At 48.7% G+C, this 16353-nt stretch overlaps 1 protein-coding gene across 2 annotated transcripts in view; it reads left to right on the top strand.

The window, feature by feature from the left end:
- Nucleotides 1-1086: 1086 nt before the first annotated feature.
- MEGF6 (multiple EGF like domains 6) overlaps nt 1087-16353 on the top strand; it is a 409802-nt gene continuing 394535 nt past the window's right edge. For both annotated transcript variants that reach the window (XM_040326458.1, XM_040326457.1), the window contains exon 1: nt 1087-1451. In XM_040326458.1, coding sequence (XP_040182392.1) covers nt 1342-1451 — 110 coding nt within the window. In that variant the 5' untranslated portion in view covers nt 1087-1341. The remainder of the gene's footprint in view (nt 1452-16353) is intronic.

Genomic DNA, 16353 nt, shown 5'->3' with positions numbered 1-16353 from the left:
TCTCTTCCCACACACTCTCTGACGGCACGCTCTCTGACGGCACGCTCTCTTCCAGCCTGCTCACTTCCAGCACACTCTTCCCGACTGCTCTCTTCCCAACTGCTCTCTTCCAGCACACGCTCTTTCCTCGCGCTTTTTCCTCGCGCTCTTTCAGCACTCTCTTCCCTCATGCTTCCCTCCTGCATGCTCTCTTTCTGCACACTCTTTCAGCATGCTCTGTTCCCGAACGCTCTTTCTAGCACGCTCTCTTCTCGAATGCTCACTTCATGCGTGCTCTCTTTTTTGAATGCTCTCTTCCAGCACACTCTCTTCCCGAATGCTCACACCCTGAACGATTTCTTCTTCAATGCTCTTTTCCTGCGTGCTCTTTTCCAGCACGCTCTCTTTCCGTGTGCCCCTCTTTTTCGTGTGCCCCTCTTTCTCGAATGCCCTTTTCCAGCGCCATCTCTCTTTCTGTGCGCTCTCTTTCTGTGCGCTCTCTTCCCGCAGCAGCCACAGAATTCTCTATGAATCAAAGAGATTGAAAAGAAAAGGAAAAAAAAACAAACCCCAAGGCAATGAAATCTAGGACGCCAAAGCCTTGGGCGATCTCGTATTCCGTCTCCACTGATGCACTCCCTGAAGGCTGCCGGGGCTGTGTGTGCATTGAAGAGTCACCGACAGTGCGATCCGCACACCGCTACCGAACGGTGAGCCAACACCGAAGACCCCCCCCCCAATGCACAAAGACAATGGGGGGAGGGCGAGGGGGGGGGGGGCTTGTGGGGTGTCAGGCGCTAATTGCCCAACACGTCTCCTCTAAAGTGGATGGTAAAGACTTTCCAATAAAAGGAGAAACATCTTTCTTTTTTTTTTTTGTCCGGAGGGAGGTGACCTGTCTGAGCCGTCCCCCTCCTCCTCTCCATCTGAAGGGGGGTCTTCTCTGCTCCGAGAAGTAACTGGATCACTTGTACATCTCGGGAACACGCAGACACACACACACAGCAGCCCCCGACCCACCGACCGCAGGAACAAAAAAAAACCTTTCCTAATAAAAAAAAAAAGAAGAAAAAAAAAGAAACATTTCCTAATAAAAAAAAAAAGAAGAAGAAAAAAAAAAAAAGAAACATTTCCTTTTTGGATCCTGTGAAGGACGCCGGCCAAAACTTTTCCTTTTTTTTTCTTTTTATAAAAAAAAAAACTTAGACTTGGCGATGGGCTCCGCCGGGCGCTGACGCTCAAACGAGCAAATCCACTCGCCATTCACCGGGAACGATCGACTATTAAAGAGGAAAAGAGAAGGAGAATTTGCATTTTTTTCTCAGCTGGAATACAGGAAACGGGATCAGACAAAGGTGGATCATGTTACCGGTCGGGATCTGGGGATGGATAACGCCGCTTCTTCTGCCGCTGCTCCTGGATACGGGGAAGAGATGTTCCGCCACCGATGGGGGGACGCTGCAGGCGTACATGTGAGTGATACTGACAAAGAGGGGGGTCCCCGGGGACGTGACCGTAATAACGGGGGGGGGGGGGGAGGTGTAATCTTCACTCGCTTTGATTTTATCCTTGGAAGCATCTCTGATTTGAAGGGATGCTCCGATCCATCAAGTTGCAGGAGCACCGAAGGCGCGCTAAAGTGGTCCTTCAACCAATCAATTCAGTGATAATGCAGCGTGATGAATCGGGTCTATATAGCTGGATTCAGGTACGGCGGCGCATCTTTCAGGCAGCGTAGCGTAACGTATTTACTAGTGCTGTCAAGCGATTCAAATTTCTAATCGCGATTAATCGCATTAATGTCATAGTTAACTCACGATAATCGCGCGATTAATGAGGTTCACCCTTTAAAACATTTTTTTTTTGTCAGCACGTACCTCTTAATCCCGATTTTCACCTGACGGCGATCCCGCGGGAGTGGGCGTTCCCAAGCACTGCCTGTGATTGACAGGCTTCCGAACGGCGCATACTGCGCGTCACAGGTTGCCGACAGAACCTGAACGTCGGTGCGCATGCGCCGTATAGAGCCGCACCGACGTTCGGGTTTTTCCGGCAACCTGTGACGCGCAGTATGCGCCGTTCGGAAGCCTGTCAATCACAGGCAGTGCTTGGGAACGCCCACTCCCGCGGGATCGCCGTCAGGTGAAAATCGGGATTAAGAGGTACGTGCTGACAAAAAAAAATGTTTTAAAGGGTGAACCTCATTAATCGCGCGATAAAAAAATTGACGGCGTTAAAATGGGTTTGTGTTAATGCCGTTAATAACGCGTTTAACTGACAGCACTAGTATTTACGCTACGCCGCAGTAAGTCAGAGAGGCAAGTGCTGTATTCACAAAGCACTTGCCTCCTAAAGTTACGGCGGCGTAGCGTAAATGGGGCCGGCGTAAGCGCGCCTAATTCAAATGAGGACAAGGGGGGCGTGTTTTATGTAAATGATTGGTGACCCGACGTGATTGACGTTTTTTACGAACGGCCGTGTACATATCCCAGTGTGCATTGCTCCAAAGTACGCCGCAAGGACGTCATTGGTTTCGACGTGAACGTAAATTACGTCCAGCCCCATTCACGGACGACTTGCGCAAACGACGTAAAATTTTCAAATTTCGACGCGGGAACGACGGCCATACTTGGCTAGGCCACCTAGGGGGCAGCTTTATCCTTACGCCGGCATACCTCTTACGGAAACGGCGTATCTTTACTGCGACGGGCGCACGTACGTTCGTGAATCGGCGTATCTAGTCATTTGCATATTCTACGCCGAACTCAACGGAAGCGCCACCTAGCGGCCAGCGTAAATATTGCACCCTAAGAAACGACGGTGTAGGACACTTACGACGTTAGTACCTTAGCCTAATTTAAGCGTATCTGGTTTCCAGAATACGCTTACATTTACGACGGCGTAGATTCAGAGTTCCGACGGCGTATCTACTGATACGCCGGCGTAACCCTACGTGAATCTAGCTAATAGTCTCTTATAGCGTATTAAAGAAGACCTGTCAATAGAGGGGAACGCATGCTATGTAAGGAGCTACAGATATTGTCAGCTCTAACGTGTTGTAATAACACTGAAGGCACGCTAAAGTGATCCTTCGACCAATCACCTAGGTGATAACGCAGCGTGATGAATGCAGTCTGTAGTCTCTTATAGCGTATTAAAGAAGACCTGTCAATAGAGGTGAACGCACGACACCTAAAGCGCTACTGTCAGCTCTAACGCACTGTAATAATGAAGGCACGCTAAAGTGATCCTTCGACCAATCACTTCAGTGATAATGCAGCGTGATGAATGCAGTCTATAGTTCATTGGCAAGGCTTTGAATTGTCCTTGGAAGCGTCTCTGATTGAAGGAATGCTCCGATCCATCAAGTTACAGGAGCACTGAAGGCACGCTAAAGTGGTCCTTCGACCAATCGCATAGGTGAAAACGCCGCGGGATGGATCAGGGCTGTAGTCTCTTATAGCAAATTAAAAAAGACCTGTCAATAGAGGGGAACGCACGCCATGTAAAGCAATATAAATACTGTCAGCTCTAACGTGTTGTAATAACACTGAAGGCACGCTAAAGTGATCCTTCGACCAATCACGTAGGTGATAACGCAGCGTGATGAATGCAGTCTATAGTCTCTTATAGTGTATTAAAGAAGACCTGTCTATAGAGGTGAACGTACGCCACCAAAAGCGCTACAGCTACTGTTGGCTCTAACGTGTTGTAATAACACTGAAGGCACGCTAAAGTGGTCCTTCGACCAATCACTTAGGTGATCACGCAGCGTGATGAACCAGGTCTGTAGTCTCTTCATTGTCAAGGCTTTGAATTGTTCTTGGAAGCGTCTCTGATTGAAGGAATGCTCCGATCCTTAAAGTTGCAGGAGCACTAAAGGCACGCTAAAGTGGTCCTTCGACCAATCACTTAGGTGATAACGCAGCGGGATAAACCAGGTCTATAGTGTCTTATAGCGTATTAACGAAGACCTGCCTATAGAGGGGAACGCATGCTATGTAAGGAGCTACAGATATTGTCAGCTCTAACGTGTTGTAAAAACACTGAAGGCACGCTAAAGTGATCCTTCGACCAATCACTTAGGTGATATCTCAGCGTGATGAACCAGGTCTGTAGTCTCTTCATTGTTGAGGCTTTGAATTGTCCTTGGAACCGTCTCAGATTGAAGGGATGCCCCGATCCATCAAGTTATAGGAGCACTGAAGGCACGCTAAAGTGGTCCCTCAACCAATCACTTGGATGAATGAATCCAGTTTATAGCCTCTTATATCTCATGGCGTATTAAAGAAGACCTGCCAATAGAGGTGAATGAACTCTATGTAAGGCACTACAGATACTGTCAGCTCTAACGTGTTGTAATAACACTGAAGGCACGCTAAAGTGGTCCTTCCAACAGTCATTATCCCTGTCAATGCTCTGAATTGTCCATGGAAGTGTTCCTGATTGAAGGGATGCTCTGATTCATTGCGTTGCAGTAGCGCTGAAGGCACGCTAAAGAGGTCCTCCAACCAATCACTTAGCTGAATGGATCTAGATTATGGCCTCTACTATCTCATAGGGGTAGACCCTGTCACTATGTAAAACACTACAGAGATTGTCAGCACTATATATATATAAAGACCTTCCCTATATACACCAGTTCCCCCCCTCGCTTCTCAAAATGCTTTGCACCTGGCTGTCCCACTCCTTTATAGAAGGACAGTTTTGATTTAAAGAAAGGCATGCTAAAGAGGTCTCACAAACAGTATTAGTGAATGTCGTTTTAGCATGCCTATTTGTACTAAGATGCACGCTGTGCCACGCATTCTTCGCATCGGGGAAGCCAACGTGTTGTAATAGCACTGAAGGCACGCTACAGTGGTCCTTCAACCAGTCACAATTTCCTTTTTAGTTCTTGTGCCTTAAAGGAAGGCATGCTAAAGAGGTCTCACAAACATTATTGGCGTATGTCATTTTAGCATGCCTAACACACACACACTGCGTCACGCATTAACATGCTTTGAGCCAGGGCAGCCAACGGGTTGCGATAGCACTGAAGGGACAGGAAGGGACCCAAAAAATGGACACGCAACACACCCCAAAAACTGCGTCACCGTGCGTTGTGGTGCGCCCCCCCCCCCCCCCCGAAAAACGACATTGTTCACGTTACGGCAAAGCACAGGGGGGTCACAAGCTCAGGACCTTCAGTGAGAGAATGACCCTGCTGACCTCCTTCTAGAAATGCAAAGTACCTGGCTGTCCTCATCCAACTTAAAGGAAGGCATGCCAAAGTGGTCTCTCAGTGTGATTTTAGCATGTTTTTTTTTTTTTTTTTTTTTTTTTAGCACACCTCCAGTAATTTATCAGCGTGGAGAATCAGGGTTTTGGTCTCTTATCATTTATTGGCTTTTCATAGTAATCTCTATTGTAGATTGGAGCTTTAAAGAGGACCTGTCATTATATGAATACACTGGTCTTCTGAAAATGCTATGTGCCTGGCTATGCTCTATAAACGCTAGAATAACACTACTAATGACCTGCCATGAGACGGGTGCACAGCTTACCCCTCCCACACCTACTTATGGAAAATACTAAGGGCCAGATTCAGGTGGGAGATACGACGGCGTATCTCCAGATACGCCGTTGTATCTGAGTGTGCGGCGTCGTAACTATGCGCCTGATTCTTAGAATTAGTTACGCATAGATTTGACTAAGATCCGACCGGCATAAGTCTCTTACACCGTCGTATCTTAGGCTGCATATTTACGCTGGCCGCTAGGTGGCGCTTCCGTCGATTTACGCGAGGAATATGCAAATTGGGTAGATACGCCGATTCAGAAATGTAAGTCCGCCCGGCGCATTCTTTTACGTCGTTTACGTTAGGCTTTTTCCGACGTAAAGTTACCCCTGCTATATGAGGCGTATCCTATGTTAAGTATGGACGTCGTTCCCGTATCGAATTTTGAAAATTTTACGTTGTTTGCGTAGGTCGTCCGTGAATGGGGCTGTACGTAAGTTACGTTCACGTCGAAAGCATTGGCTTTTTGCGGGTTAATTTGGAGCATGCGCACTGGGTTACGTTCACGGACGGCGCATGCGCCGTTAGTCAAGAACGTCATTTATGTGGGGTCATGTTTTATTTACATAAAACACGCCCACCTCTTCACAATTTGAATTAGGCGCGCTTACGCCGGCAGATTTACGCTACGCCGCCGTAACTTAGGGCGCAGGTTCTTGGTGAATACAAAGTGGTCTCTCGGGGTCATTTTAGCATGTTTTTGCAGCGTGTAGAATCAGGGTTATGGTCTCTTCTTACCATTTTTGATGGCTCTTCTTGTAGTCTAGAGATTTAAAGGAAGGCATGCCAAAGTGGTTTCTCAAAGTGTAATTTTAGCATGCCTTTTATTACCACACCTCCAATGATTCTGCAGTGCGATGGATCAGAGTTATTGTCTCTCCTTTATAATTTTCTCTATTGAAGACTGGAGATTTAAAGAGGACCTGTCATTAGATGAATACGCTGGTTATGATGGTTGATGGCTCTTGTTAGTAATATCTATTGTAGCCTAGAGCTCTAAAGGAGACTTGTTATGAGACGGGTGCACAGCTTACCCCATCCATGTTTAAAAAATGCCAAGTGTCTGGCTGCCTTCATCCAACCTTTAAAGGACGGCATGCCAAAGTGGTCTCTCAGTGTCATTCTAGCCTTAGGAGCTTTAGCACACCTCCAGTGATTTGGCAGCGTGGTGAATCGGGGTTATGGTCTCTTCTTATCATTTTTGATGGCTCTTCTTATTATTATCTATTGTAGCCTAGAGATTTAAAGGAAGGCATGCCAAAGTGGTCTCTCAGTGTTGTCATTTTAGCACACCTCCAGTGATTTTGCAACAGTTGTAGTCTCTTCTTATTTTTTATGGCTCTTCTTTGTAGACTCTATTGTAGCCTGGAGCTTTAAAGGAAGGCATGCCAAAGTGGTCTCTCGTGTGTGATTTTAGCATGCCCTAATGCCGCGTACACACCATCACTTTATGTGATGAAAAAAAACGACACTTTCTGTGAAGTAAAAAACGACGTTTTTGAAACTTCAATTTTCAAAGACGAAGTTGCCTACACACCATCGTTTTTCTCACAATGATCTAGCAAAGTGAGGTTACATTCCACCACGTTTTACCATTGAAGCTTGCTTTATAAGTAGCTTCTGGGCATGCGCGGGTGAAAAAACGTCTTAGAAAACGACGTTTTTTGCTACACACGGTCAATTTCTGTGAAGTAAAAAGTGCACTTTTGAAAAACGACACATAAAATTGAAGCATGCTTCAATTTTTTTCTGTCGTTTTTTACAAGACATAAAACGACGTTTTCCCCCACACACAGTCAATTAAAGTGACGTTTTTAAAAACGTCATTTTTTTTCATCACATAAAGTGATGGTGTGTACGCGGCATAAGAGCTTATTACCACACCTCCAGTGATTTTGCAGTGCGGTGGATCAGAGTTATTGTCTCTCCTTTATAATTTTCTCTATTGAAGACTGGAGATTTAAAGAGGACCAGTCATTAGATGAATACCACGCTGGTTATGATGGTTGATGGCTCTTGTTAGTAATATCTATTGTAGCCCAGAGCTTTAAAGGAGACCTGTCATGAGACGGGTGCACAGCTTACCCCATCCATGTTTAAAAAATGCCAAGTGTCTGGCTGCCTTCATCCAACCTTTAAAGGACGGCATGCCAAAGTGGTCTCTCAATCAGTATTATTATTATTATTGCATGTCGTTTTAGCATGCCCTAGGAGCTGTTTAGCACACCTCCAGTGACATTGCAGCACGGTGGTTGATGGCTCTTGTCAGTAATATCTTTTGTAGCCTAGAGCTACCACTTTGGCATGCCGTCAAGAGAGACCACTTCGGCATGCCGTCAAGAGAGGCCTCTTTGGCATGCCGTCAAGAGAGGCCACTTTGGCATGCCGTCAAGAGAGGCCACTTTGGCATGCCGTCAAGAGAGGCCACTTTGGCATGCCGTCAAGAGAGGCCACTTTGGCATGCCGTCAAGAGAGGCCTCTTTGGCATGCCGTCAAGAGAGGCCACTTTGGCATGCCGTCAAGAGAGGCCACTTTGGCATGCCGTCAAGAGAGGCCACTTTGGCATGCCGTCAAGAGAGGCCACTTTGGCATGCCGTCAAGAGAGGCCACTTTGGCATGCCGTCAAGAGAGGCCACTTTGGCATGCCGTCAAGAGAGACCACTTTGGCATGCCGTCAAGAGCGACCACTTTGGCATGCCGTCAAGAGCGACCACTTTGGCATGCCGTCAAGAGAGGCCACTTTGGCACGCCGTCAAGAGAGGCCACTTTGGCACGCCGTCAAGAGAGACCACTTTGGCAGGCCGTCGAGAGAGACCACTTTGGCAGGCCATCGAGAGAGACCACTTTGGCAGGCCGTCGAGAGAGACCACTTTGGCAGGCCGTCCTTCTTATTATTCTTTATAGTAATCTCTGTGGTAGCCTAGTGCTTTAAAGGGGACCTGCCATTAGATAAATGCACTGGTTACCCCTGCAGACCCCTCTCGGAAATTGATATTCACAGTGCCCCCCCCCCCCCCCCCCAGGGTAGGTAATACGGAGTCAGAGATTTTATTGCAAAGTCTCCTAAACTCAAAAAGCTCCTTATTTCCCACTGCTGATTACTCGGCTTTGGCAGTTGGTGGGAATTTAAAGGCGTAGTGACATTCCAAATGTCCGGAAGGGAGTCGGCATCCATCTGTCACGCTATAGGCTGGGCTGCCATCTGCTGCTCTTTGTGTAAATTCTACGGCGGTAGGCTCTGCGTATAGACAGGTACTCTTTATATGGAGAGGGCAATGGCAACATTTTAAAGGGATAGATACTCTGGTCACCATCTGGCTTGTCAGAATTCTCAGGGACCCCCAGAGATCAGAACTCTGCATCGGAGTCACAGGCTCCCTCCGCCCTACACCAGAGTCTCACTCCACCTGCTGCCACCGTGGGGCGCCCTACAGTTCCCTGTGATGGAAAATAATGGAAATATCTGCTTGGAGTGCGAAAGCCCCTCTTGGGCTACGTTCATAATCTGCACATGCCCAGAAGGCACGCCAAATCAGGACCTCCTTCCTCCTGCTGGTGATCCCTCTAGTGATTTAAAGATCTATATAGAGGCATCAGGACCTCCTTCCTCCTGCTGGTGATCTCTCTATTGATCTATAGGGAGGAATCAGGATCTCCTTCCTCCTGCTGGTGATCTCTCTATTGATCTATAGGGAGGAATCAGGATCTCCTTCCTCCTGCTGGTGATCCCTCTAGCAGTGGCGGTTCGTCCATAGAGGGCGCTGGAGCGCCGCCCCCTCTGGCTCTCACCGCCACTGAGTGAAATAACACAGATTCATGCATTGCACGAATCTATGTTATTTTCGCCGCTGCCGCTGTTATTCAGATGGTCGGCGCTCAATGTCCGGCCATCTGAATAACGCCAGCTGGTTGGCTGTAGGGAAATGTCTATCAAAGCCAACGGCTCTGATAGGCTTTCCCAATACAGCCATCTGGTCCTGGAAGCTTATTCACGGAGCGCACAGACTGTACGCCCCTTGAATAAGATGACAGGCGTCTCAGCCAATCACGTTGGCCGGTTCTGGCTACCTGTAACCTGATTGGCTGAGACGCCTGTCAGTCATCGAGGGCGGGAGAAGACATCGTGGGACGTGGATGCCTGACTCCAGTAAAGGTAAGTGCCGGGCGGGGGGGAGAACGCAATTTACATGGCACAGCGGCTGCGTTTAATGGCATGGCACAGTGGTGACAATGGATGGCACAGTGGCTGCGTTTAATGGCATGGCACAGTGGTGACAATGGATGGCACAGTGGCTGCGTTTAATGGCATGGCACAGTGGTGACAATGGATGGCACAGTGGCTGCGTTTAATGGCATGGCACAGTGGTGACAATGGATGGCACAGTGGTGACAATGGATGGCACAGGGGCTGCGTTTAATGGCATGGCACAGTGGTGACAATGTATGGCACAGTGGCTGCGTTTAATGGCATGGCACAGTGGTGACAATGTATGGCACAGTGGCTGCGTTTAATGGCATGGCACAGTGGTGACAATGGATGGCACAGTGACTGCGTTTAATGGCATGGCACAGTGGTGACAATGTATGGCACAGTGGCTGCGTTTAATGGCATGGCACAGTGGTGACAATGTATGGCACAGTGGCTGCGTTTAATGGCATGGCACAGTGGTGACAATGGATGGCACAGTGACTGCGTTTAATGGCATGGCACAGTGGTGCGAATTGATGGCACAGTGGTGCGAATTGATGGCACAGTGACTGCATTTGATGGCATGGCACAGTGACTGCGTTTAATGGCATGGCACAGTGGTGCGAATTGATGGCACAGTGGTGCGAATTGATGGCACAGTGGTTGCATTTGATGGCATGTAACAGTGGCTGCGTTTGGGCACAGTGAGACTGCAATTTTTTTTTTCCTTTGCGCCCCCCCAAAAATTTTGAGCACCAGCCGCCACTGCCCTCTAGTGATATAAAGATCTATATAGAGGAATCGGGACCCCCTTCCTCCTGCTGGTGATCTCTCTAGTGATCTATAGGGAGGAATCAGGACCTCCTTCCTCCTGCTGGTGACCCCTCTAGTAATATAAAGATCTATATAGAGGGATCAGGACCTCCTTTCTCTTGCTGGTGACCCCTCTAGTAATATAAAGATCTATATAGAGGGATCAGGACCTCCTTCCTCCTGCTGGTGACCCCTCTAGTGATATGAAGATCTATATAGAGGAATCAGGACCTCCTTCCTCCTGCTGTTGATCTCTCTAGTGCTCTATATAGAGGAATCAGGACCTCCTTCCTCCTGCTGGTGACCCCTCTAGTGATATAAAGATCTATAGAGAGGAATCAGGACCTCCTTCCTCCTGCTGGTGATCTCTCTAGTGATATAAAGATCTATATAGAGAAATCAGGACCTCCTTCCCCCTGCTGGTGATCCCTCTAGTGATATGAAGATCTATATAGAGGAATCAGGACCTCCTTCCTCCTGCTGGTGACCCCTCTAGTGATATAAAGATCTATATAGAGGAATCAGGACCTCCTTCCTCCTGCTGGTGATCCCTCTAGTGATATGAAGATCTATATAGAGGAATCAGGACCTCCTTCCTCCTGCTGGTGACCCCTCTAGTGATATAAAGATCTATATAGAGGAATCAGGACCTCCTTCCTCCTGCTGGTGATCCCTCTAGTGATATGAAGATCTATATAGAGGAATCAGGACCTCCTTCCTCCTGCTGGTGACCCCTCCAGTGATATAAAGAGCTATATAGAGGAATCAGGACCTCCTTCCTCCTGCTGGTGACCCCTCTAGTGATATAAAGATCTATATAGAGGGATCAGGACCTCCTTCCCCCTGCTGGTGATCCCTCTAGTGATATAAAGATCTATAGAGAGGAATCAGGACCCCCTTGCCCCTGCTGGTGACCCCTCTAGTGCTCTATATAGAGGAATCAGGACCTCCTTCCTCCTGCTGGTGACCCCTCTAGTGATATGAAGATCTATATAGAGAAATCAGGACCTCCTTCCTCCTGCTGGTGACCCCTCTAGTGCTCTATATAGAGGAATCAGGACCTCCTTCCTCCTGCTGGTGATCCCTCTAGTGATATAAAGATCTATATAGAGGGATCAGGACCTCCTTCCTCCTGCTGGTGACCCCTCTAGTGATATGAAGATCTATATAGAGGAATCAGGACCTCCTTCCTCCTGCTGGTGATCCCTCTAGTGATATAAAGATCTATATAGAGGAATCAGGACCTCCTTCCTCCTGCTGGTGACCCCTCCAGTGATATAAAGATCTATATAGAGGAACCAGGACCTCCTTCCTCCTGCTGGTGACCACTCTAGTGATGCACCCCAGAATTCTATTTGTTATTCCCGGGGTGCAGATGTCTCCGATGGGCAAAGGGACATGAAACCTCCACAGTGTTTGAGGTGGATTGTCCTTTTCCATACTATTAGTGGACGATCGGTTTCTGGATACACGATTCTTGCCCATGATGACCATTTGCTGAGAGTGGTCTTTGGCTCTTGTGTACGGCTGAGGTTATCGGCAGAGGAATTCTCTTTGGTGAAGTGAAAGCCCCGAGCTGTAGGACAGAGGTTGAATATCTTTCTAGGTAAAGGCAGATGGAGAGAGCGTTCCCCGAGGCTCTTTTCACTCATTGGATTACTAGAGGCTTACGCTTCGTCCTCTCGGACATTGGCAGCAGAAACACGTGCCAGACCGGCTACACAGAGCAAGGAAGAGTCACTCTTCTGTTTATTTAATGAGAAGTATCCGTACTGTGCAGTCAGCCATTAGATGCCAATGTGTGGCACAGTGGTTAGCCACCTTGTCCTCATTAAGTGTGAATTTACAAGCAATAGGCAATTGGTGTGCCAAATCTTATATCACTTGATTCCTACACCATCAGACCTCGGATCACCCTAATTCCTGCACCTTCAAATGTCGGGTCACCCCAATTCCTGCACCTTCACATGTCGGATCACCCCAATTCCTGCACCTTCACATGTCGGATCACCCCAATTCCTGCACCCTCACATGTCAGATCACCCCAATTCCTGCACCTTCACATGTCGGATCACCCCAATTCCTGCACCCTCACATGTCAGATCACCCCAATTCCTGCACCATCAGACCTCGGATCACCCCAATTCCTGCACCTTCACGCTACAGATCACCACAATTCCTGCACCTTCAGAGCTTGGATCACCACAATTCCTGCACCTGTAGACATCAGTTCACCAAAGTTCCTGCACCTTCACGCTACAGATGACCCCATTTCCTGAACCTTCACACCTCGGATCACCCCAATTCCTGCACCTTCACACCTCAGATCACCCCGTTTCCTGCACCTTCACAGCTCAGATCACCCCGATTCCTGCACCATCACAGCTCAGATCACCCCGTTTCCTGAATCTTCACACCTCAGATCACCCCAATTCCTGCACCTTCACGCTACAGATCATCCCAATTTCTGCACCTTCAGACCTCCGATCACCCCGATTCCTGCACCTTCAGACCTCAGATCACCCCAATTCCTGCACCTTCACACTACAGATCATCCCAATTCCTGCACCTTCAGACCTCCGATCACCCTGATTCCTGCACCTTCAGACCTCCGATCACCCCGATTCCTGCACCTTCAGACCTCAGATCACCCCGATCTCTGAACTTTCCCATCTTGGATCATCCCAATTTTTGCACCCTTCACACCTTGGATCACCCCCGATTCCTTCACACCTCGGATCACCCCAATTCCTAAACCTTCCCATTTGGGATCCCCCCGATTCCTGCACCTTCAGACCTCAGATCACCCCGTTTCCTGCACCTTCACACTACAGATCATCCCAATTTCTGCACCTTCAGACCTCCGATCACCCTGATTCCTGCACCTTCAGACCTCCGATCACCCCGATTCCTGCACCTTCAGACCTCAGATCACCCCGATTTCTGAACTTTCCCATCTTGGATCATCCCAATTTTTGCACCCTTCACACCTTGGATCACCCCCGATTCCTTCACACCTCGGATCACCCCAATTCCTAAACCTTCCCATTTGGGATCCCCCCGATTCCTGCACCTTCAGACCTCAGATCACCCCGTTTCCTGCACCTTCACACTACAGATCATCCCAATTTCTGCACCTTCAGACCTCCGATCACCCCGATTCCTGCACCTTCAGACCTCCGATGACCCCGATTCCTGCACCTTCAGACCTCAGATCACTCCGATTTCTGAACTTTCCCATCTTGGATCATCCCAATTTTTGCACCCTTCACACCTTGGATCACCCCGATTCCTTCACACCTCGGATCACCCCAATTCCTAAACCTTCCCATTTGGGATCCCCCCGATTCCTGCACCTTCAGACCTCAGATCACCCCGTTTCCTGCACCTTCACGCTACAGATCATCCCAATTCCTGCACCTTCACGCTACAGATCATCCCAATTCCTGCACCTTCACGCTACAGATCATCCCAATTCCTGCACCTTCACGCTACAGATCATCCCAATTTCTGCACCTTCAGACCTCCGATCACCCCGATTCCTGCACCTTCACCCCTCGGATCACCCCGATTCCTGCACCTTCACCCCTCGGATCACCCCACTTCCTGCACCTTCACCCCTCGGATCACCCCACTTCCTGAACCTTCACCCCTCGGATCACCCCACTTCCTGCACCTTCACCCCTCGGATCACCCCAATTCCTGCACCTTCACACCTCAGCACAATGTTAATGGGACGACGTCGACGACGACGACAATGTTAATGGGACGACGACGATGACAATGTTAATGGGACGACGACGACGACAATGTTAATGGGACGACGTCGTCGTCGTATTGCTTGTAAACTCACACTTAATGAGGACAAGGTGGCTGACCACTGTGCCACACATTGGCATCTAATGGCTGACTGCACAGAACGGATACTTCTTCTTAAATAAACAGAAGAGTGACTCTTCCTTTCTCTGTGTAGCCGGTCTGGCACGCGTTTCTGCTGCCAATGTCCGAGTGAATGAGTGAAAAGAGCCTCGGGGAACGTTCCCTGAATCTGCCTTTACCTAGAAAGATATTCAACCTCTGTCCTACAGCTCGGGGCTTTCACTTCACCAAAGAGAAAGACGACATCTCTGTATGGGACCTTGCTGGGACTTGTGGTTCCTCAGATGCTTCAGAGCAGACTGTAAGCCCCAATGGAGAATATAATGACTGTAAACTACGGTACTTCTGGGGCCAGTGTCTGCAGCTTGGCATGCTGGGACTTCTAGTCCCATAGCTCTGTGGTTGTCACTGGGGGGGGGGGACATTACTGAGAATAGTGAGTATTTTGTATCCCAATACAGAATGGAGCGCTCACAGCTATTAATGACAAGCAGTTCTGCAGCAGCTGTGTTGGTTTTCTTTTACAACTTCCCCTCCCGAGGTTTACAACACCGGAGGGGATGCCAGACAATGATGTGCGGCTCCTGCTGAGTCCCTGTCATTCCTCCAATCGCACAAACAGCCTATGAGACGGGATTTCAATTCCTAGACTGGAATCTAATGAGGGGTCCTCTGAAAGGGAGGCGCTGCTCAAAAATGTTGTGATTTTGGTGTACCAGAAATTATACTTTTTTTGGCCGCCTTGTCCAACATCAGCGCCTGACCTCACAAATGTTCTTCTGGAAGAATGGTCAAACCTTCCCATAGACACACTCCTAAACCTTGTGGACGGCCTTCCCAGAAGAGGTGAAGCTGTTATAGCTGCAAAGGGCGGGGCCAACTCAATATTCAACCCTACGGACTAAGACTGGGATGTCATTAAAGTTCATGTGCGTGTGAAGGCAGGCGTCCCAATACTTTTGGTATCACAGTGAATATGTATAAGGCAGGAAATGTGGCTTTCCCCAAACACTCTCTGGAGGTGTAATTTAAGTCACATGGACCTGGAAGATTCTCCTGCAGTGAATGTTTGGTGAAATGTCACTTGTACTGCTTTATAAATCCGCCCCTTAGGCCCCATACACACGGGAGGATTTATCCGCGGATACGGTCCAGCGGACCGTTTCCACGGATAAATCCTCTCGAGGATTTCCGCGGATTTCTATGCGATGGAGTGTACTCACCATCGCATTGAAATCCGCGCCGAAATCCTCTGGCGATGACGTGTTGCGCCGTTGTCATATAAGGAATTCCACGCATGCGTCGAATCATTACGACGCATGCGGGGGATCCCTTCGGACGGATGGATCCGGTGAGTCTATACAGACCAGCGGATCCATCCGTTGGGATGGATTCCAGCAGATGGATTTGTTTGGCATGTCAGCAAATATTCGATCTGCTGGAATCCATCCCAGGGGATAAATATCCGCGGGAACAGATCCGCTGGAGTGTACACACCATAGGATCTATCCGCTGAAACCCATTTGCTGGGATTTTTCAGCGGATGGATTCTATCGTGTGTACGGGGCCTTAGACTCTAAACAAAACCACACTGACACTTCGCGCACCCCTACCCCCCCCCCCGACTATTTCGTGGTACATTGAAAGTCGGAGTGTCAGATCCCATCCTGGCACAGATCAGTGACACAGACCGCTCCTGCAGCCAAATCCTCAGCGCTTACAAGTCTAAAATGATTTCCACCTGATAACAGAATACCAAAATCACAGCGAGTCCTCCCGTGTGCCCCTCTGATCTTCCTCTTCACACCCCGCCGGCTTCTCCTTATCCTTTGCTGCAAAGTGTTTATTTCCCAGTCTACAGAACGGAGCGCGATGCGTTTCGTTGCGCATGTTTAATGCACACCTGCTGTGATATTACGCATTTCCAGTCAGA

Source organism: Rana temporaria, chromosome 10, assembly GCF_905171775.1.
Source record: "Rana temporaria chromosome 10, aRanTem1.1, whole genome shotgun sequence".
In the NCBI taxonomy this organism is placed as follows: domain Eukaryota; kingdom Metazoa; phylum Chordata; class Amphibia; order Anura; family Ranidae; genus Rana; species Rana temporaria.
The sequence above is the reverse complement of the archived record's forward strand: the minus strand, read 5'-3'. Positions and strand labels throughout refer to the sequence as shown.